Source organism: Metopolophium dirhodum, chromosome 6, assembly GCF_019925205.1.
Source record: "Metopolophium dirhodum isolate CAU chromosome 6, ASM1992520v1, whole genome shotgun sequence".
Taxonomy (NCBI): domain Eukaryota; kingdom Metazoa; phylum Arthropoda; class Insecta; order Hemiptera; family Aphididae; genus Metopolophium; species Metopolophium dirhodum.
In genome coordinates, this window is record NC_083565.1 from 3,840,096 (window position 1) to 3,865,801 (window position 25,706).

General features: G+C 30.0%; 1 protein-coding gene across 1 annotated transcript; it reads right to left on the reverse strand.

Annotated features, from left to right (window-relative positions):
- Positions 1–21,960: 21,960 nt before the first annotated feature.
- LOC132946650 (uncharacterized) lies at positions 21,961–22,767 on the reverse strand. Its single transcript, XM_061016695.1, has one exon. It carries the CDS (start codon positions 22,765–22,767, stop codon positions 21,961–21,963), a length of 807 nt encoding a protein of 268 aa, XP_060872678.1.
- Between the last annotated feature and the right edge of the window lie 2,939 nt (positions 22,768–25,706).

Sequence of the window (25,706 nt, forward strand, 5' to 3'; positions counted from 1 at the left end):
CACCATAGTGTATTTTCAGGTTTCAATGCGCAACGACCAGTGTTGCCGAACTGGCTATTTTATAGCTAGATCTAGCTTTTTTGAATCGACGTCTAGCTATGAAAATATTGATCTAGCAGGTAGCTATTTAAATGGCATTTTCTGCAGTTATAATACAGGCAATATAGCTATTTTAGCTTTTCCTCAAAAAACAAATTTTTTTTTTTATAATAAAATACAATTCTTTATTATCACGGTTGTAGATAAACAACCTACTTACCCGCGGGCTGACCACAAAGAAAGTCTTTCTTTCATAATCTATGATTACAAGCACGGTTTAAGATAGTAATATCTTAAACCGTGATCACGAGTGAAGAATTAAGATAATATTTTAAATTTTAATCATAACAAGGACTACAACATGATTCGAGAATAGAGATTCATGATGATAACGTTCGTTATCATTAACTCCAAAATTATAACTTAATTTTAAACTATATTTAGATGATCGAGTGTGTAGACTAGTGTTTACTGTTTAGTGTGTTTATCTATCTCGAGTCATAGAAGTATAGAACAATAATTTTAGTTTGAGTTATCCGCGTAGTACTGTTTGTTATTTATTTAATTAAATATTTTATTTCATCGTTATAAGTATGGGTAAAACTCAATACCCACAGAAATTTAGAGATGAGTGGTTAGTTGAATCTTTATTTAAAGACTGGTTATTAAAAATTGAAGAAAACGACACTAAGTGTAGATGTCGATTTTGCAAGACTGAAATAAATTCCAAACGTTTTGACCTTTTGCAACATTCAAAATCAAAAAAACATCTAGAGGCCTCCAAAGCGTTTTCAACGTCTCGATCAATGACTGCTTTTGTACAACAGACCTCATTAAAGACAGCAGCTGCAGAAGGTGCTCTAGCATTATTTATCGCAGTCCATTGCTCAATTTTGTCTTGTGACCACCTCGGAATATTATGCAAGAAACAATTCCAGGAATCGGAAGCAGGCAAAAACATAAGAATGCATCGTACAAAGTGTACAACTGTAATAACTAATGTCTTATCACCACATTTTCAAGCTACTCTAAGGGCAAGTATTGGGGATCAACCATTTAGCCTATTAATTGATGAAAAAAAATAGGAAAGAATTTTTTTTTAGCTTATTCTAGCTTATTGAAAGAAAAAATGAGATAGCTTTTTCTAGCTTATTTACATACAATATTTACTTTTTTTCATGTATGAGTTTTGGCAACACTGGCAACGACTGAATTGGCGCATTCGATGCGAAAAAGAATGTTTTATTGCGACCGTTTTGGTCGTCGTGGCTGCACGTTTTCAATATTTTTCATTTTAATTACTAATTATATTTTATAATGTATACACAACAATAACAATGTCAAAAACGTATAATAATATGTACGCCGTACGTGGTTCGGTTACGCGAGCGTAACCGCGTTCATGTCGCCTAGCCCCCCCTCCCCCCAAGCTCCATCCGCACAATATAACGCTTCAAAAATCGTTTCGCTGCCGTACCGCTTTTACATATTATTATTTTACATTAACATATTATTATTATTATTATTGCTGTTAATATTTTTCATCGTTTGAAAACGACGTCGTAATCCGAATATTATAGTTATTATTATTATAATATTATAATATTAATATATTATTACTTATCTATAATCCGGTATACGCGTGTTGCGCGTATTACTTGTAACGGGGGCGGCGGCCAATGTGCATCATACGATTGTGAATTATTATTAATAGTTTTTCAAATATTATGATATCGAACATAATATTATTTTCAATTCAGAGCATGAATTTGTTTATTATTGCTTCGTGGTGTGAGTGTGTGCGCGCGTGTGTGTCTTACAATAGGAAAATTTGTATTCAAATGAAAACACGTCTATAACTATACGAGGACACGATTATTAGAACACCGGCACGGCGGCACCATACATATTATTGTGCGCGGTGAAGTTTTCTCGGGCGAGCGACATTTTTATGCTTTTTTTTACCGACAATCCGCGATAATAATTGTTGCGCGGTCGGTCGTCGAAAATGCCAACCATGTGCAGCGTATATTATGATTTATAAACATTACAAGTACTTAAATTGCATCTGATAAACGCCACTACGACGAGATAAAAAACTCAATAAACCTTGGAAAATATTTTTATTAAACAATTATTAATATTATGTTTATAATTATTTATCTAGTCGCGAAAAGCAGAAAACTGCTAAGTGACGGGGAGTGGTGACTTCAGCGGTTCGCGCGCGCGAAACGCTTCACATATCGAAATGTATATTAATCGACGACGCACTGTTGTTGCTCAGTCGCTCGTCGACGATAATATATTATAGGTAATTATTTATTTTGTGCCCATTGCGCATAAGCATATAATTGCATATATTATTATTGTGTTGGAACGCTTTGTACGGAATGCTTGCGCTATGTTCTATATTATACATATTTTATAGTTGTATACTATAACGAGTGAGGAAAGAGCTTATTTGATAAAATAAAATATACATATTAAGCCTGCAACCACTGAGGTACCTATAAAACAATAATTATAAACCACATGACCACACGGTGATGTAGTTGAATATTTTCAATCATTCGCCATTTGGTATATCATGGACCATTATGGTAACCGTAACACGGTTTACACGGTAAACGACGAGTGTAAAGGGGGATTCACACGACACGGTGTAGTGTGAACCGCCCTTAATAGTAATTAGTGGACACGTTAAACCGACGAAAATCTTTTCATTTTAAAACTAAATATTTATTATACTATAGATCAAAAATCAGAAAACCACAGAAGGGATCAATGGATTATCGCGTTTGTCACTGCGAACCGCACGCAAATCGAAATGGATTTATTACGCATAAACATGATTGCCTAATATGTTATTATTGTGTACTCTCTTTTAATGAAATACCTCCTTGTTCTACATACTATATATATACACACTATCGAGTGTGAACGGCGTGATTTGAAAACAAATATTGAAATATGAACCTTGATAAAGTATATAGCCCAGGAGAGGAAACTGGGGGTCAGAACATTTCAAAGGGCCACTTATTAAAACCAGATTAGAAATCTATACTTGTGTACTAGGTATATAAAACAAAAAAAATGTATTTATACTGTATGTGTGTTTATTCGACTACTACTACTACTATACTACCCAAGATCTGAAAAGAGGCCAATTTGATCAGCAAATATTAACTGTGGATCAACTAATTTCCTGAACCCCCCCTAGATCTGCCCCTGATATAGCCTATAAAAACTATGAACCACGGACATACGGACACACAGTGAAGAAGGTGGCGCAACCAGGGGGAGTGCCCCAACGGTCCGGACCATCCTTTGGAGCTTGGGCCATCTAAAATAATTTATTAAGTATATATTTTGTTTACTGCAAAGAACATTTCGTAACACCCCCCTCCCCCCCTCGTTTAAAAACTCTGGTTGCGCTAATGAATGAAGTACCTAATTGAATATTTTTATCTATTATGGTACTGTATGTTAAACACACCGTTTACACGGGTCACGGACACCGGTGACAGTGTAACAGTAGTCAGTAGATACCTTAAAACCGACGAATATATTTTTATTATTGAATTAAATAATTATTATACTATTGTTCGAAAATCAGAAGACCGCAGGGGAGACACATACACATCGTGTGTGACTGCGGTTCGCGCGCAAAACGCTCCACAAATCGAATAATATTGTATTTGTCGACGAGTTGTTTTTGCAGGTCTCTCGAAGCCAATAACATAATATAATAATTATTATTTATTTTGTGCCAACACGCAGAAACGTAATTGCAAATATTATTGTTTTGTACGAATGCTTAGAGGAATATCTGCAATGTTCTATGTATATTATGTATAGCCTGTATAGGTAGTATCGAGTGTGGACGCCGCGATTCGAACAAAAAAAAATAAAAAATATGTAGCCATGGATATCGGTACGTATAAAAATTACGATAAATTCCCGGTTTGTCTAAAAATATTTTCTATTACACGTACCTATACCTAACCCGTTCCGAATCGTGGAATCGCAGAAAAAAACTCACATTTTTTATGCGGAAAACCCAATCACACTGGCCCATCAAGGTCGTCGAGATACGCGTTGCTAAATTATATTATATTATACTATCTAATAATAATATTCTAATCGAAATATTATTATACTATGTATGTCCGTGAATTGTACATAACGTGTTTATTCATTGCATGGATCTCAAGTTGAGACTCAAGAGATTCTCAACTCCGTTGAAAATCTATAATATTATTAAATAAAATCCGATTCGCTTGTTGTTACATGAACATATATAATATATTTTAATCATGATATAATAATATACGCATTCGAGTCAGTAGCGTATTTTTTCGCGTGCTGGTAGAGATGGGGTGTCGGGTGTATGGAATTTTCATCAATTAAAAACTTTAAGCTAAGGGCCTCTCCTATATTTGTGGTCTTCCGAGTTCTGGACAGGCCTGCAATGGGTACATATCATATACTATTATACAGGTACTACAGTATTATCTAATATATTAATATGTATGGCTGCCATTTATACAAAATTATAATCTGAGACACTCCGATGACTATTATTAGATTGAATATTTCTTTAAGAAATGTGGAATTATGTATGTGTGCTGTAAACTCTGGTGTGGGTCCGTGGGGGAGGGGCAGATGATGGATACGTTCCTTGTCCCGGCGAAATCGGGACGAATGTCAACCGCCTATACAATATAATAAGTAATATTTTAGTGGGTAGATGCACAAGCTCGACATTGTAGTGTTACCGCGATAATTGTTATAGATTATTAAGTATACCGCGGTACCTATACACATACGTATTATATTATTATGTAGATACATACCGACAGTGATGGAATGATTTATACATTTTCCAGGAATAAATCGAGATCGATTTTCTCGTCCACTAGTCGCTACATACGTAGGTACTTTATATAATTCTCGCATTGTATACGCGACTATCGGACTATGACACCACAATAATATAACACATATATATAATAAATAATAATATACATTATTATATATATGCGTATAACCAGCACTCTGTAGCTATATGGCTATTTTTGACCATGAGTTTCGGCGTTCGCGCTGTATATTATATTTGCGTGTATAACTATTACCTATAATATTATAACATAATATTATTGTATGATAGTATGATACACACATACATTATCATAATCATAGACATAGACCTACAGGTGGAGGAATGGTACCTATATTGTTATAATATTATATTCATACGACTATAATTCGAGTGCATCGACGCGCGCCATTTACACTTACACTCGATTTCGTGGTAATAATATTAGATTTATATTAGGTGTACAACCTATATAACAACCTGTTAAAGTACATTATGTAGAGGCGTCTACTGTTTAGACGTTTAGTTATAGTGTAATATAAATTGTAATTAATATAATATATACTTACCGTATACATAGGTATTAGGTACCACTTATAAGTTCCATAGTTTCTATAGTTTACCATAACAAACAACGAGTAGTACCTACTAGCAAGTACCTACTGTTATATTTCTGTACTCGGGCAGCATAACTACTATAAGTAATAATATAATATAATACACTGTAAAATTTGTTACATAACGAGTATATTTCTACAACTACTATAATATTATATATTATAACAACAACTACTTAATACGCTACTGGTACCAACTATATAGATGTACATATGTTTTTCTTAAATTTGGAACGTCAATATCGCTGTTTTTCGTATTTTATAAGGAGTGCTCCAAAAGTTACATATTAATATATTATACTCCTATTGCTCTGTTGTCACTTGTCTGTATGAGTATGACTGTATAGATTAGAGTTCCGACACGTAGAGTATTGTTTACAGCGTGAAATCTAACATTAACATTTAGCAAGGACCTCTATAGTTCATTACCGGTCCCTATACCGGTTACAAAAATATTTGAATTTTATTTTTTACAACACTTGCTGAAATTGTATTTTAAACACGTCATCTTTATTTGAATTACCCATTAGTTTTCAAGAGAATTGCAAAAAATCATTCAATAAAGATAATTTAATGAAATGTAAGCCAGTTTTAATTAAATTTAGTTTATTAATAGGTTCAATAATAATCTTAAAAATGTTGACAGATTATGTAATAATGTAATTTATAGACATGCCCATACAATTTTTTAACATTTTAGTTATCAAATTATTACGACGATGTATATTTTAATTCCTAACCTAACAAGGAAACTTTGTAAACTAAATAATTATTGTTATGTCCAAGGTATTTTAGAAAGTAATATTTTTTTTTGCGACCAATAAAATTATTTAAACTGTCATGTTACTAAATCAATAAGTTTTGAATTAAACAAAAATTGTGCTTGAGATTTTAATAAAGTAATTTTTAATTTTCTCGAGAAGTTGTGAAATTCATTTGAGAAATACGCGAGGAAATAATTAACTATAAAGTGACACTTAAAGTATAAAATAAAGAGCGTACATACAGCAAATTAATTAAAAAAAATCTTAACATTTTTTTGACTGACGAAAATCTTTACCATAATAGTTTTTTGGGTTGTTAATGTAATAACGAAAAATGTGAGACTATATAAAAAAAATTTAATTAAAATTCCGGCTACTATAATAGTCTACTATTGCTACTATACATACTATTATAGCAGATTTAGTATATTCGTAATTTCGCGTTTGTGCGACATTTTCATTTTCAAAAATAGTGATTTTCCTAATGATTAGCAATATATAAACAGTCGGTGCTCATTAATGAATATATAATGTGAACTACTGAATTATCAGCTATAATATATACATATTATTATACCTACGTGTTTCATATTAAAGTTAAACTAAAAAATCGCATTCGTTTCAAACATATACATTGCAATTATTATTGTTACAACAGGCGTCTAACAAATTAATTAATCATTATTATTTATAGGTAATAAAAGTAAATAAAAAAAACGATTTTAAACTCCATATAGATACATACAAGTATCTAACATTGGTGAATATTTCGCTTGTATACTGTATGTCTGTATACAGATAGAAATAAAATTATCATACCTTATTGAATTGTTTATTAGCATTTACAAATTACAATATACGTATTATAGGTACTTACGGTATGGCCTTAACTTTTCTCCAAAAAGTTGTTTGTTTAATATATTTTTATAACCGCGCGCACCCTCAAAACTATTATAACTATAATATTATAATGTATATAAAATGTGTTACTCTGTAAAGTATGTTAGGTATAATATTATACTGTCGTCTGTCCGTATTCTATTATATTCTGGAATAATAAATGGGCACATAAACATATACTTTTAGTTGTTTTCTATAGGTATTGAACGTAATATTTTTTAGTAACTGTTCAATGTTATTGTTCAATTATTTTTTTTTGTTAAGGATAAACGATCGATCAATATGTAATTATAGTGTTTATTATAATTTATAAATAATTTGTCTAAATATTATATACAATGTGATTCTAAACATGAGTAGACACTCATTACATCAAAAAGTTTAAAATTTTTTTTGCATTTTTTTTGCATTATTTAATATCATTTTAAAACAAATTTAAAAAATAATGTTGTTTTTACTGACTTAAAATTATTTAAAGAAAAATATTTCAAAAATCAGTAAAAATTATAAAAGGTCTGCATTATTGGCGTTTTAGGCGTCTAGTAATATAGATAATAATTAATAATTAATAATGCCAATAATTGGAAATACAATAATGTATAGTAAGATGTAAATTTTATGTTTGCAGTTTTGCACCCACATAAATTTCGGAATTATTGGATTATAATAATTTCTATAACTCAATATTGAATATTATACGATTATATTGTGAGGTATATATAAGAATTATAAGATCATTGAGAAATAAGCCATAATCGGTGATACACACATTATAAAATATGCATATCAATTTATAATTTTTATTTATTCTTTTGGTTTATGACGCCCATTTTCAACAGTATATAAAATCAAATTTTATTGCAATGATTACCTATACTTGTTTTATTATTGTTATTACTCTGGCTACTTAAATTGTTATAAATTCTAAACTAATATTGTATGATAAAATAATGTTTTTTCAAAATTAATAATATTACTTAAATAGAATTATAATATGCCTACATAAAACTGCCATAACATAATTTATGCGTGACACCTTTAACACGTTTTTTTTTTCAAATTATTTTCGATTGAACATAATTTTTAAAATTATAAACTATATATTATGGATAGTAGATTATCATTTTATTTTGAGCAAGTCAAACTTTTGAAATTGTTAATTTATTTTATAGGTCCTATTTTGTAAAAACAAATTGACATTTTCGGTAAACCTTACAACTTTTTGATTATTATAATAACTTATTGTCACGTTAAAATTAAAAATAATAATAGGTAGGTTCGCATCAATACCGTCGCTAGTCACACGAGTGAAGCGAGACGAGACTAAACGAGAGTGCAATATAAAAATCGCTGACCAATGCATTTTTCAAGTTGAAAAATATTCATTCAAATTTAATTGATTTTTTTTCTGACTCCTTTCAACGAGTCATATCAAGTCTTGACTACTAAAAAAAATTAGCTAAGTATACTTGGTAGGTATATCCATTTGTATTTGTTCACGCGCTGTGCCACTGTGATTTAAACTGAACAAATATATTATATTATCATGTAAAAAATATCGATCAATAGTTTTTAATAGGTACCTACTTTAAAAAAAGATCGTTTTTCTATCATCTAGTACCTATAGGTAAGAGGTATTTATAATTATTAATTACTGTTATATATTATACCTCGACGCGTATATTATACCATTTATACCTATGTGCACTTACACTTTGTCGATTTTAGTATTATATAATATAATATACAGAGTGATTCACCAAACATTATCCTTCTATAACTAATTTATTCAAATTCAGAATTTTGCAATTTTTGTGAACATATAGGTACACTGTAGAATACCATATTTCCAAAACTTATAGATACGATTGTTTATGGCGTATATAATCCTGTGGCGCTACAATTTCTTTTTCAAATAAGAATCACTATATTTATTGTAAATTGTTAAGTTAATGATTTTTTTATCGAGAAATGATCGAGAAATCTAATCGAAATTCAAACTAGTAGTTACTAGTTTATGATTTAATACTTATTATACCAAGTATAATAGTCCTTAATAATGATCTTAAAAATATATCTAATATCAGCTATTATACTATTTATACATATTATTATTTTGTAGGTACTCAGAAATTTTTACTTATTATAAAGTATAATAAATTAATATTAATTACTATAGTAATTATGTATACATAGCCACATAGGTACATTGAAAATCATCGTACGGTGATACATAGCACTTATATCTTTAAAACCTATTATTATGGACTATATTGTGCTTAGTACCTACCTTAAAGCTTAATATCTCAGAAATATATCTGTTCGAATTTTGATTTATATCGGCACATTAAAAATTGTCAATAAAAAAGGGTATTGTTTTTATTTGAAAATAATGATTTTGTATCACTACGGCTTACGGGATCTCCTTATTATTAAGTTGCATATAAAAACTATAAGTATTTAAATATATGATCCTTAAGTATAGCTAAAAATGCCATACATCAGAATTTTATTATTTTTTTTGTTAAAGGAAAAAAGGGGGTGAGCGTGCTTGATTAAACACCCTGTATCTCACTTGAAGGTTTGTACACCCCTTGCTGCTCGACTCATCATTCTATAACAGCTCACCGGCCTTTTATTTATTATTCCCGTGACGTTCAAAGGAATAAAATAATAATGAGAGCAAATAAAAAGTTTATATAGGTGTGCGTATTACTGTAAGTATACAGGTATAACTGTATAAGGTATTAGTTATATTACATAATATTTATGTAGGTATTACAACTTTGCATTAGTATTACATGCAGTGATGAACATTTAAAAAAAAAATTATCAACTACAGTTTCCAATCGATTTTACGCTACCACTGGTAGATATAACTACACCTAAATATAATGTAATATAATATGTACCTATGTCAATATTTTGCATCAATTTCAGAAATAGAGCAACTCTTAATATATTATGTTTTATTAACACGATGAAGAATATACCTATAATTGGCAATATAATATATAATATATATATTAGAAATAATTATAATTTCATTTATATACCTGTATGGCTGTATCCACGTCTTATGAATTATATTAGATGCCTACATATATATGATTTAAATAAATTACTGATAATCTGGATAAACTTATATATTGGTTTTGATTTTGATATTTACTTATTTTTTAAAAAAGTTTTTGCGCACTATTTGTCAGAAAAAAATTAAGTCAGACTGTTTATTTATTTTTTTCGTCATTACATCATAATATACTTATATACAGTTACAGTTATTACTTATTATACATAAAGGTACATACAAACAGCGTTACGACGTTGTTGTACTGTCTCTGTAAAAATATTTGGTGAAAATTAATTTTTTCAACTTGGAATTTTAATGTAACATTTTTAAATAATTCAATAAAAAAATCACAATTTGTAAAATCATGTGTATAATCTATACAACTGCAACACGTGAATGTGCTTTCAGTACCCACTTAAACATATATATAATATTTGTATATTTACTCAGGTAAATGATGTATTACTTCTATATCTGATTACACAAATTTGCGTGTTCGTGTATGGTGTATCTACATTGTGTTATGTATGTATACTAAATTTATTGTTTATGGCTTAATTAGGTTTAAGAAACCATGAATAAATATACCTATTATTGTATACACTTAGATAAATAATATACTTGACTTAACATAAATACACACGTTACAAGTATACACACGTTTAGTGTCAAAATCAGTTAATTAGTAAATAATAATTCACTGCAATGTCTGCGCGTTGAATCAACAGTGATTGTACAAAAAAGGTGCGAAATAATATTATAATAGGTAATATGCGTTCAGATTTTTATCATAGGTAGGTGGTAGGTACTTACTTATAAAAAAACTAAAGAGTGTTGCTGGGATGGGCAAGATGTTTGAAAAAAATATTTATAGATACATGCTACTAAAGATACATCAATATTTACCTCTAGGGCCTATATAGACTTTAAATACAATATACAAGATATTAGATACTTTATGTCTGTATATCTAAGATACAAGATATATACTATTTAATAATTTTAAACTAATTATTTTAGTAAGTACATTTGGTAAACTGTTAAATACTTCTATATTATTAATTTACCTAACTTCGTACAGTTTTTAGTAACATATAAGTAAATTTTATATTTATTAAAAATCATTGTATACGTGCAGATTAAACAAAAATTAATTACTTAATAATGAGTTTTAACTGCTTTCAGTAGGATAATATATGTACCTACCTATACTTATTACTTAAACAAACATGATTTTAATACTTAACATACTTATTATTTATGAAATTAATTGGAAACCGGTAGGCTGTTACAATGGATATACGTATTTAACTAGTTTGAAAATTAACCAACCAGTTAAGTTAAACAGTTTTTAAAAATTTAACTTTTTAAATAGTTAATGCCCATCTAATTTGCACGATGGCTCATTATAATATGGCATGAAAATTCGATGATGGCAGATTACTTTTAATTGTAATCATCGCATACACGATACACCTGCTACTATGTGTTATAATTTGTAATTAATGTTATACCTATATAATAAGTACACAAGAAAATAACATCACAGCGCGGGGCATGTGGAAATAAATGGAATTAAGTAAAAATATAATAGGTATTTAGCTAAAAATTGTCTAAATAAAATATAATTAATAACTAATACCCAGACATCAATTTTTTGTTTAAAAATATTATTTTAACATTATAATTACGAATAATAAGAATGCTGTCTGGGTAAAAATTGCTAAAAATTCCGACTTAAAAATGATACATTTTGTAAAGAACATTTGATTTATGATTCTTTTGTTATTCCTAAACACAGATTTTCAGCATTTGTTCATATTTCATTTTTATTTTGGTAAAAACTGTACCAGTGCTAAACTGCTTTGAACAGTTTTTATATAAAAGCTTCCTCAATGCTCAAGACGGTGTAAGGTTGTATAAGAATGTTATCTTAATAGTCTAAAACTCTAAAAAATTGATTGGGGTTTGGACAAAATTTTAAATTGCTATGTTACCTACCTAATACAGTACTAGTATACTAATGTATAATATTATATTATATTTAGACAATATTTTAGCTACCTATTATATTTATTATAAATTAAATTTTTACTTAATTTGTTTTAAATATTACTTATTATTTTTTTATTATTTTAATAGCAATTTTTATTGTTTTAAGTAGTTGTCAGTTGATCAAAATAATACATCTATAATTTATTATATTTATTAAGATATTTGGAAATGTATTCTGTATTTAAACAATATTAGATAATATTATATAGGTACACAAAAAAAAAATTTCATGTTATTAAATAGTTAACTTAACAAAAAAAATGGGGGGGGGGGAAATGTACTACTACACCGAAAACAGCCGGGGTCTTGTAAACATGCCCAGTATACATACCTAATAAATAACATAATATTGTATTATATTATCGAAAGTAAATTATTATTGATAGCCTGTTTATAGAACTGCATTTTTACCACGAGTATACCTAAACCTACATCTATTATACGTGGTACGTGCAGATTGTTTCAGCGAAACTATAATAATATATTAAATCGGTTGGTCGGGGGGTGCTGGCGGTGAACGGTCCCGCGTTCTTTAGTTGGCATTTTTAAGCAGCGTAAGGGGAATTCGTTGTCGTGTAAAAGTAAGTCATATTATTATTATTATACAGGAAAACCGCGAGAAATATTGTTTGTTATTGTTAAATATTGATTATAATATAATATAATATATTGTACTAAATTTGTCCGTATCCATATTTTCTGCCGACCACGGAATTTTAATAAAGTGCAAAATTAATTCTTAATTATTACAACTAAAAAAATGTACAAAATGTTGCATAGGGGTCTTATTACTCTTGATGTCTTAAGTACCTATATATAATTATTAATTTTTATAGCATTGTACGCTACAATATTAACGTCTGCAGCCGACGAGGTACAATATTATATACCCTATAGCTGTATTATGTCTTAAAAATATCACTGTACCTACTTAAATGTCTGCGCAAATGCACATTAGGTATATGTATGATTATGAATGTCTTAGATAATACGTATAATATAGCTTTAATTTACCTATATATATATATCATAAAAAGACATTTTTAAAAAATTTACAAATGCGTAAGTAGAGTATAGCTCATGAAAAAATTACTACTCCTGACAATATTATTATATTTTGTCGTAACAATTGTATGATGTATATTAAGTATATTGTATATATAAATATAATAATATATATTATATTATTTAGTATTTTCTACAACATCGTGTTAGAGTAGTCGGTAAAAAAAAAATATCGTATGTACATACTATGTATAATACGACAACGAGTCACGGGGATTACGTCATCGGGTGACGTCATTCATATAATATGACCGCGTACTACATCACAAACACGATCGCAGCAGGGGCGCATTTATGGGTGGTAGGGTTTTCACCAAGTCGCGCCGGCGCGTATCCATCTACAACATGTAATATTATAATAACACTATGTGCGTGCGGTGATTTAACTTTAAACGCAGTGCGCGCAATTATTATTGTTTTCATTTTAACAATAATTTAATAACCCCAGTAATAATATCAACTAATGCAATTCAAATGCTATTTAATAATAAAACATATTATAACTAATTCAATATATACTGATTTAGTGATTTTTAAAGGTTGTATAGAGACGGCCGTTGCCACGAGCTCCTATATATTATTAGATATATTCACTGGCGGAAATCGTAGGAGGGTGGCTTGGGGGGGCCCTCAAAAGCCTTTCAAGCCCGCCTAAAAACGAATAAAAAATAATTGTATTATTATTTTCCTTTGTAAATATTGCCCAAAATATCTATAGAAAATTACTATGCATATTTTCTTGTAATATTGGTAGATATTTTGACTGAAAAAAAAATTCCTTATTTTCCTTGAAGTGTTTTGTGAACGGAAACCGACAAATATTATTTAAAAAATAAATTTTGAACGACCAGAGAGCTTGCAGCTTCTGCAGCATATAGTTGGTTTGAATTCTATAAGCCATTGTAGGTACCATGATGTATTCGAAAAAACGATTCTGATTGATTGAGACGGAAAATATTTGAACTTAAAACGCTTATCAAATAATATTTTACACATGTCTTTCGATTTGTATAATACGAAAATAATAAAAATAAATAAATTTATATTTATAGAAATAAACAGGAAAAGCTCATTCGTGCTAAATTCCCGGTTTCTAAACATAGTTAATAAATTATAATTCCATATTTTCATATACAAGCAATTTAAAAATAATTTGCTAACATGCTTAATGCTTATGTATAGAAACCTAAATAAATTAAACTTCTTAAATTGTAAATAAAATATTTTATATTTTGGTATAGATTTTTAATATTGGGTAGTATGAATTTACTTTTTATAGAACCGTTGTAAAATTATTTATTTAATTCTAAATCCTATTTTGATAATATCAAAATTTTATATAGCTATATATCTAATGGTAACTAACTAACGGGCACACACAATGGGGATACAGGGGATAAATATATCTAAACTTATGCTTAAAAACCTATAAAACCGTCAAATATATAAATCAAAAGAGTCAAAATATTTTTAAAATTGTGTAATTTCATTAAAAGACAATGTTAACATTTGATGAAAATTTCGAGTAATTTGTTTTGAGTTCCACCAAACAAAATTTCAACAGCAAAACAAAATCAATTTTGCGTAAAAATACCCGTTTTTCTTAATTTTTTTTTTATTTTTTCCAGTTATGTTGCGATACGTTGAAAAATAGTGTTTTTTTATTGCATTTTAAGTAGTTAGCCCGATAGCCCCGCCTTAATAATAGTATCCGATTTCAGTGTTAACCTTAAAATTAAAATTATATTAAGTATTATTATTATTATATCTAAATGTTAGGTTGAAAATAGGTAGCCTTACTATCGTCTTTTAACTCTGACCACTATTTATATTATATAGGCATTATTATAGTTGCCATGCGAATATATGTAGTTTACTGAATTGTAACTATAGGGATAAACCGAGTAAAATTGTTTCTATGTTAATGCGATTCTAATGAGAATCAACCGAAGTTTTAATAACAATATATTAGGGTATAATACCTCCGCCGTGAATCTATAAAATATAGAACTTTCTCTCCATGCGTCTTGCTTTTTCCTAGGCATCCTGATATATACATATTGAAAATTTCCACCTAGATTGTTTATATATTATATATTAAGTATTAACATAAACAATTTGTATTTAGCTTGGTATTTAATAATATCAAATAGACCACGCTATAAAGGGCATATAGGAATATGAACAAATATAATAAAGGGTAGGTATTTTTATATATTTTGGTTGCTCTCGTGCTACATAGTATCAAGGAACTAGACTGTTAAGTTTGATCGCTCTTTCAGCTCAAATTGAAAACATCCGACGAAATGTAATGGGAAATCGGACAGCGAATGTATAGTAAGGTCGGTGGGTCGCATAGAAAATAAAAAAAATCGAATACCTATTTATCATCGTACGCGATGGGTCTGTATGATGCGTAGGATGGGTCTGTCCAATCGTTACAGTGGAAATATATCCTCAAGCTGCAAAAGACAGTATAAGTCTTAAAGCCTACACAGGTAATTGTAAACCTCACTGACCTGCACGTTGCGTATCGTAAACACAAACATTGTTTCGGTAGTACGCATTATGGCAAAATACGTCGAGACACTTAAATTTATAAAATTGTATGCGGCATTATACGGCGGAGGTACTACATGTTGGTATCGTAATATACATATAGCTATGGTAAATCCATAATCTATTATGATTTCAATGTTCTATATATTTTAAATTACACCGTTTAAGTGTATACGCTCATGATGCGGTGAGTCGACTAATTTATTCAAGCATATTCAATATTTATACTTATAAATTAAATTTTAAGCTATTCATAATTTGATTTAGTATAGGTTTCAAATAAATATTTTCGACCTCATGAAATTTAATGATCTTATACGCTTACAAATGACAGTTTCTCAGAAACGTAACAAATTAACTAACTATATAATTATTTAGACTGTAGTACTGTACAAACATCGTATGTAGGTGTACTAGAAAAATCAAAAATCAAACGTAATTGCAATGATTAAAAATGAGAAGCGGTTCTTCAAAATGGCATTGTAATATTGTATAGCAATAGTGATGTTCGATTTGAATGTATAAAGTAGGTTACCTGCGATAGCTAACGTTTTTGGGATTTAGTAATGACTAATGAGTGTACCTATAGGTAATGGTTAATGACTAATAACTTTTCTAAAATTGACAAATGTATCATGTAATTTAGACACACGAATAACATTACAATAAAATATTATAATATGAGGTTAGTTTGTGTTTATAAATATTAAAAAACCTATAATGATGGTTTTCTTTTTTCTTTTTATGTTATAACAATAGGTACATACAAACTTTCAGTAGGTACCTAATAAAAAATATGAATTGCGGAATAAAAATCCCCGGGAAAAATAATCCCCAGAAAAAAAATCTCCAGACTACAATATTACTCACAACCACATGCAAATGGTTGAACAAATATTTTTTAAACGTTAATTATTATCTAAAATTACCACACTATTAATATTTAATTACGAATAAGTACGGCGTACGTATATTATATTATATCATTCAAAAAATTAATAATATATATAATATTATAAATAATTTTCTAAAATTTTAAACTACAATATTATAATTTGCAAATTTTTGTAGTTGAGTTGAATTACACATACCTAATATATTATCGTAATTTAAAACCAAATATTATTTATATAGTGATTATAGAATAGGTATAATTTTTTAAATGATAATATAATATACCTACGTATTTGTAATTAAATATTAACAATGTGGTAATTATGGATACTAATTAATGTTTAAAAAATATTTGTTCAACCATTTGCATGTGATTGTGATTAATATTGTAGTCTGGGGATTTATTTTCCTAGGGTCGGGGATTTTTTTTCCGATCACCAAAAAATATATCATTTAAGTTACAAAAGTTATCGTTTACTTAATTATTATTAAGAAATAAGTGCATTAAATATATTAGCTTATAATGTCAGTGTCCAGTGCCCAACCCCCAAGAATGGTGGTACATGACATCCTCTCTTTGGGATATCACCAGTACCATAAATTGGGAAACAGGGGCTCTTCCTTAGGTGCAAATTGGGGGGGGGGGCTCTATTAACTAAGCGTCTAAGCCCCTCAACAATTTCAATAGCCTACCAAACATATCCTAAGACCTAAATTATTATTTATCTGTTAAAATAAGATAACTGAACAAGCACTCATTGCACATCTCATAGTCTTAACTCGAGATCCTGTATCATATCATAAGCAACAACAAAAATACAAATATATATTGTGTATACATTTTAACAAGGGTTTTCTACTGAAGCCTAACATGGTCATTGGTCAACATATAAATATATAATGTAATGCCGATTCTATTGACTGAAAAATTATATTATGTGATGACGCCACACTGCGACATGCATAAATAAATTTAAATTATAACATAATATTATATTGTTAAATTAATTTTTTAATATTTACACTTCTCGTAAAAATTATATTTCAAATATGAAATAATTATATAAACGTACGTGTTGTTTATAATCTTATAATTATTTATATTATAAACACAAATTAGGTATAAATAAAGGTACAAATATAGACGACCGTAGTACACCTCAGCGGCTCAATCCCATAATGACAATGTATTTTCAAGAATTATGCAAGTGATGTAATATTAGTATACTTATTACCTAGTAGGTACAAACAGAATTTTTAGTAGGAATACCTACTGAATATGAACACCATATTATGCGACTATGAGACCTCATATTCATTCCACCCTCTATAAATAACTAGTTGTTAGTAGTATTGCTTATAATTTTATGAGCATCTATGAAAATAAATCTTTATGAAATTATAATGAGTAGGTATTCATATTTTATTACTATGCCCGAATACTTTCTTAGCTGTAATATTAATGTTTAATTGTAAATAAAGTATAATTTTTAATTTCTAATATATAAATACACATATTTTGTAGCTGTAAATAATTTATCAATATTGTCTTAGCTGTTTTAATTTGCGTATTTGGGTGTACTCTGATGTGTGATACTCATTACTTTTTATTATTTGAGTCCTAAAAGGGTAGTCAGCGCGCTCTAGTGGAGATCTTAACCAAAATTAATAAATGGTTAATTTATTATTTTACGGTAGATGGTAGCACTACGGACTAAGATATGCATTTTAATTTATAAGCACGGTTTAAGATATAATATCTTAAACCGTGTTTATAAGTTATTACTTATAACAAATTATTAGAAATAGCAATAGTTTTTTTTTTTCATTAATTAACCCGCGGAAACTTAGGCCATTGAGTGGTTTTTAAACTTGGTGTAAACACGTGTGTGTTATTTTATAGTTTTATTTGCCGGAAAAAATACATTTATTGTATTGGTGAACCTTATGCATTCAATTTTTCAGGTAGGTATTTAGTATTTACTTTTTTTTAAATGTTATATTTGTTGGAAATTATTACAAATTATAATCATCATTATTCATTAATCATTATAAATAACATGATCTCAGCAGTCATCACTCAGCAAGTTTCGGAGAAGTCTTCACAATACCCAACAACACTTATGTTTTTACAGGTGTATAAACTCCTGTCAAAATATTCTATTTTAATACCTACAATTTACAAAAACAAGAAACTGTCAGATTCCAGATTCAACGACACCTAAAATCAAATTAATTGACTTAAAAGAATTAACTTAAAGCAATCAATCAGAAAGGCAACGGAAAATAGAAAAACAAAATAAAAATAAATATTATTATTAATGAGGATGATGAATGTGATCCGTTAGATGGATGCTGCAGTTATTAATATTAAATAAGGTTTCGCACTATGATTATGTTTATTTTCTTAGCCGAGGGTCCAAAACGATCACCTATCTAGTCAAAATATGATAAACCTTGTATTAGATTCTAAAGTTTTTTCACCAAGCAAAATCATTTTTATGGATAATCATTTTAAAAAATGGTAAAAATTAAATTTAACTGCGGTACGGTTATTTTTTTAGAATTTCTATTTTTTCTGATTTTTTACTTTTTGTAAACTTTTCATCAAAATATCAACTACCAGAAAAGTGATGACGGACAAAAAAATAATAGATTTGATACGCTCAGAATCCAAAAAAAGGTTATGGGGGGAGGAATCCATCCCTCATGTACACCTATGATTTTCATACGAAAATATAAAATTTAGCTCCCCACATATTTAAAAAAAATTATTTGAATAGGATAAAGATTTTAGTCTTGCTAAGCCCTCTCAAGCCCCCCCCCCCCCCGATTTCCACCAATACTTGCACCCCTCTTTCTGCTATTTCCGCTGTCTTGACGCTCTGTCAACAGGCCCGGATCCACAGAGTAACCGGCTCAATGAAGAGGTGACTGCAATCGAAACTTATTATGAACAGCAGTGGTCACCAAATGGCGGCCCTCGGACAAACTTTATCTGGCCTAGTTGGCCTACAGACAATGGAAAAAAGTAAAAATCGATAATAAACTACATAGGTGGCCACTGGTGACGCCTATATAACATGGATTTAATAATTTTTTATGAGATTTTCGAATCTTATAGTGGTATATAGGACATAGGTAGTACTAACTTTTTAATAACTATTTAAACAGATTTGGACAACCACGGTATTGATGGGAGGGGTACCATGTGAAACTCCTGTAAACATTAAATGTTTTGTTCAAGTATACCTATAGATTTTATATATGCGCCATGCCGCCATCCATCGCTTAACTACAAAATAACGTTGTTTATATACGATTATTTGTTATTGTCGTTATTGGACATTGTGAAAAAGGGGCCTACTCGCTGCAATGTCCGAAGTGGAGTCAGATGGCTGAAACAAAGAAGAATATATTAATTAGTCTTAATAGTTGTGAGTACATAATTTCAGCAGTGTGGTCAAATTATCAAAACCTTATAAATGTATTAATTTTATTAAAATAGAGACATTTATGTTTATTTTTTTGGGCTTTTTTTCCGCCTACCACAACGTTTAAAACCCATAAAATATTCATGAAGTAGCTACTTTTGATATCGATTTTCCCAGATTTTTATTTTATCCCCTTAAATCATAAAAAAATCGTATTAAAAAAGGAAACTAATTATTTTAATTTTTGAAGAAAATAAAATCAAAAATTAAAAATCTGTGAAAGTTGATCTACGATAATCTGTAGTAGGTACTATATAGAAATCTGTGCTTTAATATGAGGTCTATGCCATAAACATGGTGTGTTGAATATTGCACCTTGGCCATAGATAATGAAGAATTAAAGAAATTGATAGGATATAACATACACGGACTAAGATATACTTATATATATATCTTAGTTCGTGTAACATATAACGTCTTTATATATTACTAGCTGACCCGGCAATGCTTTGCTATTGCAAGATTTCTCAGATATTTTAAATTGCTATTTATTTTCTGGATGTTAAATAATTATTTTTATTTTAGACCACTTTTAGTCACGTCTTCGTGGTAATGTAGCCATATAAATTTAGCGTCGCCACCGCGGATTCTTCATAATGTTTAAAAAAAATTATTTTGTATGTAGTGGTAAATGTTCATGTAGGTATGTAAATTGTGTGTGTACATTTTGTATGTACAACTATGGATGGAACAAAAGATATGAATTATGACAGTATTTTGATAATTATTCAAATACTCAAAAAATTTCTTTGTAAACAACGTTATCAACTTTTTCTAGATCGGGGGCAAAAATATACAAATTAAATTTGGATGTCACACGTGACAGGGCGACGTATAGTTGACCGTGAGAAAAACATTGCACGCTTATGTCAATTCCAGCAACGTTAAGTGTTTGTCCCTGTGCTTTATTTATAGTCATTGCAAATGCTAATTTAACGGGAAATTGAATACGTTTAAACTTAAAAGGTAAATCTGAGGGTATAATTGGTATTTTTGGTATTAAAACAGAATGAACTTCTCAATTTTTTGATTTGTAGTCTTGTACCGTTGCAAAGTGTAGGTGGGCTCAAATTTCTCATTAAAATAATAGGTGCCCCTATTTTTAAAATCAGTGTATGTGGTGGGACTCGAGAAGGCGTTAAAGAGTTAAGAAATTTAGTTGGTAAATGGACTACATCCTCTTTTTCTAAAACTGTATCAACTGAATAGTACATTTGTGATTGAGCATTTGAGCGTCAAACCTAGATAGAATCAAATCATTTAATTTGCGACTTGCTCATTAATTGTTGGTGACAAAATAGCCCTTTCTTGAAACCATTTCATAGTATGTGATCATGTGTCATGGTAGTGAGTGGGGGCGCCAGACGACGCGAGCGCACAATACCTGCCTTGGTTATTAGTAGTATACATTTGTATTATTAAGATATTAACACAGAATAGATTAAATATTTATACGAATATTGGATATACATGTTGTTGGTGTAAGTGTGTTTTTATTTATAAGCATTTAAAGTTCAAATTTTGACAAAATACGGAAAAATCATGAAAAAATGTTTAAGTTGTTCCTTTATTCGGTATGTAAGAGTTGTTACTACCGAATAAAGGAACAACTTAAACGGTCTTACCAAGAATAATCCCTCATCCAACCCGGCTTATACTCTACTCGCTGGGAATACATTCCATCAGTACCCAGTGTCTTTGGCAGTTGCGGATCAGGTGGAAGTGGCTCCCTACCATCAGGCGGCTCTGTCTCTGGCTCATCTAGTTCTCCTTCAGCTTCATCATCATCATTTAGATTCATCCTTAAAATATCATTCAATATTTTATGCGAGTTGTCGTCGATATCACTCACTCGTCTCGCCTTTTTCTGTTCCGATACTCTAGACTTAGGCGTTGCGTCGAATCTCGTCGATGATCTGCCCTTCGCAGGAGTGGAGAGCCAAATGCTTCCTCTCTCCTCTTTCCTAGCCCTTCTCTGCTCATACCTTAAATCAATTTCATCACGTGATAAAGCCACCGCGAAATCGGGTAAACTGCTGGTCATTTCTAGTAACGCATCGTTCGCAGGACCGATCTCTTTCGTCGAGCAGTACATCGTCGCGTCTACACCATCGAATAAATTCACCCTTGCCATCACACCCTTTACGACTTCAAAGCTTACACCTCTAGATCTTTTTGGGTTTATAATTTTAATGCTGTCATCACATAACCTCAAAATGATGTCTTTCTCTATAATGTACACAGTTATCGCGCTATAGCTCTTCACAATCATGTCGATATCATTGCGACTTTCAACACGGGTGGTCAGGTTAAAATATATTTCCTCGATCTTATCGCTAACAGTTTTAATTGCATAAACTCCTTTAAACATTGAGCGGGACGAGCTGTCGCAAACATAAAAGATATTGACCGATACTCGGGACGCCATAGTGATTTCGGGGACTCTTTTTAAACAGCGAGTAGGGTATAAGCCGGGTTGGATGAGGGATTATTCTTGGTAAGACCGTTTAAGTTGTTCCTTTATTCGGTATGTAAGAGTTGTTACTACTGAATAATCTTATTGTAATCATATCAATGATGTTAGTTAATACTTTTTGTTAGATTGTTTTGAATTATTTTGGATTAATTTGTACTTTTAATTGGTAGGTAAAGAGTTGTTGCTGCCTCTTAATCCTATTGTATTCATATCAATGATGTTAATTATTATTTGTTTTGATCATTACCTAATTGTATTGTTAAATAGTTAAATTGTTCAATGATGTTAGTTATTTTGTATTAATTTGTATTACTTTGTGTCAATTTTGTATTTTAATTTACTTTACATTGTTAAAAAAAGTCTATAATATATTAAGCGATATCTGTCGGGGACGACAGAACGTCAGGAGGGTCGCATGTAATCTCCTCTATATGGCGGGTCGGTCCTGCCGACGACGGCGGCCCCCTCTCTGCCGTCCGTGGTGAGGTTCGGCCGAGTGAGGAGTGCAGAGAGAGTGTAGTACGAGAAGTACACCTTATGCGTATATGTGTCGAAACGTGTCTTATTAAAATATGTATTGTATCGAATATTATAAGTGTAACGAATAAATGAGTTTAATGAATATTGCGTCTTTTACTTATTAAGTGTAATCGAAAGGTTACCATTCTAAAACGTATTATACATTAAAACCTTCCCCGAGACTCGGCCAATTCATTAGTGAAAAGTGTTTATTATAATTAGAGTATATTATATATAAATTTATTTATATATTTGTTATTGGCTTATAATTTTCCATTGCGTAGGTATTCGAAAACATCATTCTACTTTTTTATAGTCACCATAAAAATATTGCCACCCCTGACATAAGCCAGGGTATTGCCCTCCTGAACCACTCCTTTAATACGGCCCTGAGTTTTTGAGTTAATCCTTTACAAATAAACAAAAAAAACAATTTTGCCTCTTATTTATAATATCAGTACCTAGGTATAGAAGTATATATTAAAACATTTCAAACGTGCAGCATATTTCGGATGTTATAATATACTGGTTTGATATATTTCATTTATCTTTCATTTCAAAAAATTTCTTTGATAAACTAATGTCAATAGTATTTGGAAAGTTAATATTATACATACATAATAATATAATATATTATAATATCATACCCGTTATCGAAGTAATAATACCCGATGTCGGCTGTTGTTGGTTTTTCGGGCCGTTGGCTTTCGTTTATCGATTTATCAGCCGTCGACTCACCGTCCCTAAATCACCAATAATTTATCATTTAATTCAAATTAATCACATCATTACTGTGACTGTTGAGTCACCTCGACCAGCGAAGCGACTTCCGCCGGTTTTCTTTTTATTATTACTTGAGCAACAAATATACGGGCCCAGTCACAAGATCTGTATTTAGGAATTCTCCACCCGGTGGCGAAAAAAAATTGATCAGTTTCGAAAAACGATTTTTATAATAATATGAACTTCTATGTTAAAAAGTCTTCTTGGACTGTGACTCGGAAAATTCTTTAACTATATAATCACAGTAAAATTGACGGTGGAGGTTAATGCTTAATGCTTATGCTAAAAATTATAGGTAGGTACATATCAAATTACAACATATAATATAATATTAAAATATTAACTATAGAAAATAAGTCAGTGAAGTTATGAGATAGAGGATTAATACAATACAATTTTGTGGCTGTAGGTACCTAGGTAAATAGGTAAAGATCGTGCTGGAAGAAAATTTTAATATCCAAAAATTAACACATCCATTACTAAAGTAGGTAGTGACTTACTGACTTCTTACTAAAAAACAAAGTGTACCTGTATACAGTATACTGATCGAATCCATATAGGTACTTACAAACGGGATTACTGTACTTAGTCACTACATAATGCATACCTACTCTTGGCGACTCCATGACCTATTTGTTTTCCCTTGAATGTCTTTTTTCTTACCAAACACAAAATGTAATTCATAAATTATAAATTTTGTTTTTTTTAAAACTGACCTGACCTCGGAAGACAAAAATAGATATTAAAGAAGTTATACCTTATGGCTTATAGCTATAAGCAAGATTAAAACGCTATGAATATTTTTTTAATGAAAATTACTAGCAAATTTTATAATCTAATAAAAATTTATTTTAAACTTTTAAAGCACTATTTTTGGAACTTTTCTACTTTACGGGACACCCCTTTTTTTTGGTCATTTTTTTGACGAAAAAAATGATGGTGAAATACCCTATTTTTATATTATTTTTTGTTTGTAGACCTTGCTAATGTCTTATGGAGTCTGCGCGCGTATATTCTCAAAAGTCAAAACTACCTACTGTACAGCTACAGGCGACTTTCCCGGTTTTTCGAAATTTATAATCGCCTATTTAAGTTTTTTTGTTTTGTTAATGTGAAGGTTTATCTTTTTGTTCAAATTTGTAATAATAACTAACCATCATAGTTTCATAATTAGGTCAGCAGAGAGAGACGATAGTGTTCAACAGACACCCGTGATCTCTGCAGTATCATAGTTCATGAACAATGATTGGGTTGTACGTCTACCCGCACTCAAAATTCTTGGATTCATCAAACTCCAAGTTAACACCAAGTTCTCCACTCCAAATACCCATCTTCATTCACTTTTACTGTTAATTCTTGAGTACGGTGTAGTAGTTATAACTTGCGAAAGACCAATATTAATAATATAATAAAACTGGGGCGTGTACAAAATTGGTTTTCTCCTTTTTATTAATTATGTATTTATTTTGTATTAGTAGGTCACCTATTGTTAACTTATTACTTGGTTTTATTTTTGAGTACATCACATTTACCTTAGTCTAAGACACATATCTGTGTGTGTGTGAGTGTAGTGTATACGATATATTCTG

Bases quoted from the DNA above. Each gene is read 5' to 3' on its own strand.
- LOC132946650 (XM_061016695.1), bottom strand. From the start codon at position 22,767: ATGGCGTCCCGAGTATCGGTCAATATCTTTTATGTTTGCGACAGCTCG.